Source organism: Nicotiana tabacum, chromosome 23 (assembly GCF_000715075.1).
Source record: "Nicotiana tabacum cultivar K326 chromosome 23, ASM71507v2, whole genome shotgun sequence".
NCBI lineage: Eukaryota > Viridiplantae > Streptophyta > Magnoliopsida > Solanales > Solanaceae > Nicotiana > Nicotiana tabacum.
In genome coordinates, this window is record NC_134102.1 from 117,224,450 (window position 1) to 117,227,645 (window position 3,196).

The 3,196-nt window shown below is 33.1% G+C and overlaps 1 protein-coding gene across 1 annotated transcript; it reads left to right on the forward strand.

The window, feature by feature from the left end:
• The first annotated feature begins 234 nt into the window (after nt 1–234).
• On the forward strand, nt 235–1,969 carry LOC107761377 (FCS-Like Zinc finger 1-like). Its single transcript, XM_016579605.2, has 2 exons — nt 235–694; nt 1,447–1,969. The coding sequence occupies exons 1-2, from the start codon at nt 303–305 to the stop codon at nt 1,631–1,633; spliced, it is 579 nt and encodes a 192-aa protein (XP_016435091.1). The 5' UTR covers nt 235–302; the 3' UTR covers nt 1,634–1,969.
• The last annotated feature ends 1,227 nt before the right edge of the window (nt 1,970–3,196 follow it).

The following is a 3,196-nucleotide window of genomic DNA, read 5'->3' on the forward strand; positions in this document are numbered from 1 at the left end:
CCAAAAATACAAAAATTATGTTTTGGACTCGGCAGGGAGGAAGTGGCTAGATACAAGAAATTCTCAAGCCAATAGATTCACTTGCACAGAATCCTGAATCCCTGCAGTGGTTTACACTTCTACTAGTCTTTTCCCCTTCCATCCCCCCCACCCACAAAATCTTCCCCCTACCCCTCCCACCTCCTACCCCCACCCAACCTTAGACCCCAACAACTTCTTTTATAACCTTACCTATTCTCTACCTCAATTACTCCAAATCCCACTTCTCCCCACAAATCTCCCCTCTTCTCTTCTCTCAAATAATGGACTCACCATCAACAAGAAGAAGGCCATGTTTCATCGAAGAAGATGATGGCCTAGTCTCATTAGCTGAAACAGAAGCTGGATTTTCGGGAATCAACAATAATCAGATCAATCTCAATAATAAGAATTATAACCAATACCCTTTGATTTCAAGACCACTTTATTATACAGTTTCACCTAGAAGAAGAAACAGCTCAAGGAATATCTCTTCTTTTTCTTCTTCTTCTTCATCTTCTTCTTCTAATTCCATGTCCTCTCCAAGATCTGTTGTTACTTCTGCTGGAAAGTACTATGATGGTAGATTTGATGAACCCCAACAACAATATTTTTTGGATGCTTGTTTCCTTTGTAAGAAACGCCTTGCAGTTAACTGTGACATCTTCATGTACAGGTTTGTTTTTTTTTTTTCAAACTTTTAATACAAAATCTTGTTTATTCTTTATATTGGAAAATGGGCCACCTTAAATTTATGTTTTCTTTTATTTTTGCTTTAAAGATTCGATTTTTACTCTAGAAATGGTAATAATAGATGCTAAATTTTTGTGTTCTCTTTATATATGAATATGGGGTTCCTTTACAAATATGTTTTGTTTTATTCCAGCTTTAAAGGTTCGATTTTTACTCGAGAAATGATAGTAATATATGCTAAATTTTTGTTCTCTTTATATATGAATATGAGGTTCCTTTAAATTCATGTTTTCTTTTATTTCAGCTTTATCCCATTTTTACCCAAAAAAAAAGGTATTGTAATATATGCTAATCCTACTAAAACAACAGCTTTAATCATGCCTCTCAGTCCCTAACAAGTTGAGTCAGCTATATGAATCCTAACTAATCATGCTACTTCTACCTGTTTCCACTAAAAAGGAAGATTGTTTTTTTTGGGTTCCCTTTTTTGGGTGAAAAGGGGCTGCTTTAAATATAAATAATTTCTTCATATTCTAATATGCAAGATCTAACTATTTATTTAAGAAATAGGGCATTGACTGTTTTACCAGATTGATATATATGTGTGTATATGTATGTATGTATTGTATGTATTACTCTTAAGAGCAGAGTATTGGTTGCTGGGATTTGATTGCTATATATAAAAGTTGATGGGGTGTCAGAATTCTGATTGTGCTTGTGATTTGTGTATTGCAGAGGGGACACTCCATTTTGTAGTGAAGAGTGTAGACAACAACAGATAGAGATGGATGAAGCTAAAGAGAAAAAATGGAACATTTCTTCCATTAAAGCCATGAGAAAAAAGGACCAGAGTAAATCCACTTCCCCCAACAAAACTTCAGAAGATTACCCTTTCAGACCTGGAACTGTTGCTGCTGCTTGAGCTAATGAAAATGAATCTATAACAATTATCTATAAATAGCAAAGAAATATTAATATTAAAAAAAAAAAAAAAAAGGAGTCCATATGAGGAAGGAGATGGAGAAGAAAGAATATACAGAAGAGTTTTCTTTTTTATTTTATTTTATTAAGTTTTGGTTTATGAAAAGTAAATGTTGAAAGTGGAGAGGAGGCTTTGTTTTGGCTAGTAATGCTCTCTGAAAAAGTGGAAAAGTGTGATGACTCTTTTTTTGGGTTTTTTGGTGCCCCTTTTGGGGTTTCTCTTGGGTTTTTCATTGTGGAATGAGAAGCAATAACAAGGAAAGTTCTCCTTTCACTATTGGTTGTGTCTACTTCTCCATTTTTTCTTCAATCTTTTTTGGTTGATATATTATTTGTGTTTCTGTTTTGAAACTGATGTGTGCATCCTTTTGAACATGGGTAGAAATTTTGCAAAGGCAAAAAAAAGCCTTCCTGCTAAGCTTGCATTATATGATGCTTTTAGCTTTGAAGTTTAACCAAAAGAGAGGATCTATTCAATATGTTGAATGATTTGAACTAGTATCTAAAAAATAAATGGATCTTGTAAATATAGTGGGTAAATTGTTATAATAGATCAAACTTTATGTGCTGTTCATTGTCAAGAGTTCCAAGTATGTGCAAGTCAAATTTATACCATAGATCATTAGTCTTTGGTCTACCATGTGAATGTGAGCTGATTCAAATCCGGATAGAGGAAGTTGTTAATGGGTAGGAGAAATTATTGGAGAAAGTGAGGGAGTTTTGAATTTAGTTCTTATTTTCTTGTTTGATTACGTACCAGATATCTTTACTTTGGTGTAAGAATATATATGATAGAAGTTGCACACATGAAATTGATTGCATGTCTCATTCTACCCAATATCACCAAGCTCCGGATGTTACGACTCAAAATCTAGGCGAACCAATAGTCACAATCTCTACTTAAACCATAAGCATGGATATAACAAGTCTAAACAAGCAATATTATAGATTTATAGATAAATTTGGATCTAACAAAGAAGTACATAACTATACAACATCTCTGTAATTGGTGTCACTGAGTACATAATTTTTTAAAAGTAGCAAAATACAAGATACTATGAAATAAGTACAATAATATTTGAATTAAATAACAAGACGATGTGGTGCTCTCTGAAAAGTGAGAGAGTGATGGCTCTTTTTTTGGCGTTTGCCCAAGTATTTGGGTGCTCCTTTTTGGGTGTTATTTTTTACTGGGAAGTTCTCGTTCACAAATTGAACGCCTCCACTTTTTCTTTCTTTTCCATAGATGTAGAAATGCCTTCTGTTCTGAAACTGAAGTGTGTGTCATTTCTTGAATGAGAAGTGTGAAAAGTAATAACAATTTCGTAAGATGGACCATAGGAGACCAGCAAGTGTAAGAAAACAATATCATTTAATTAAATTGATTTCAACATAAAATTAATAAATTAGAGTTATTAATCCTTTTTACTTTGTGTTTATTGTGAGATGCTTTAACTAGATGAAACCCAAAATAACTTAATCATTTGTTTCATTATGTAGATTA

Bases quoted from the DNA above. Each gene is read 5' to 3' on its own strand.
- LOC107761377 (XM_016579605.2), top strand. From the start codon at position 303: ATGGACTCACCATCAACAAGAAGAAGGCCATGTTTCATCGAAGAAGAT. The intron at 695-1,446 runs GTTTGTTTTTTT...TGTGTATTGCAG, and splicing joins TGTGACATCTTCATGTACAG to AGGGGACACTCCATTTTGTA.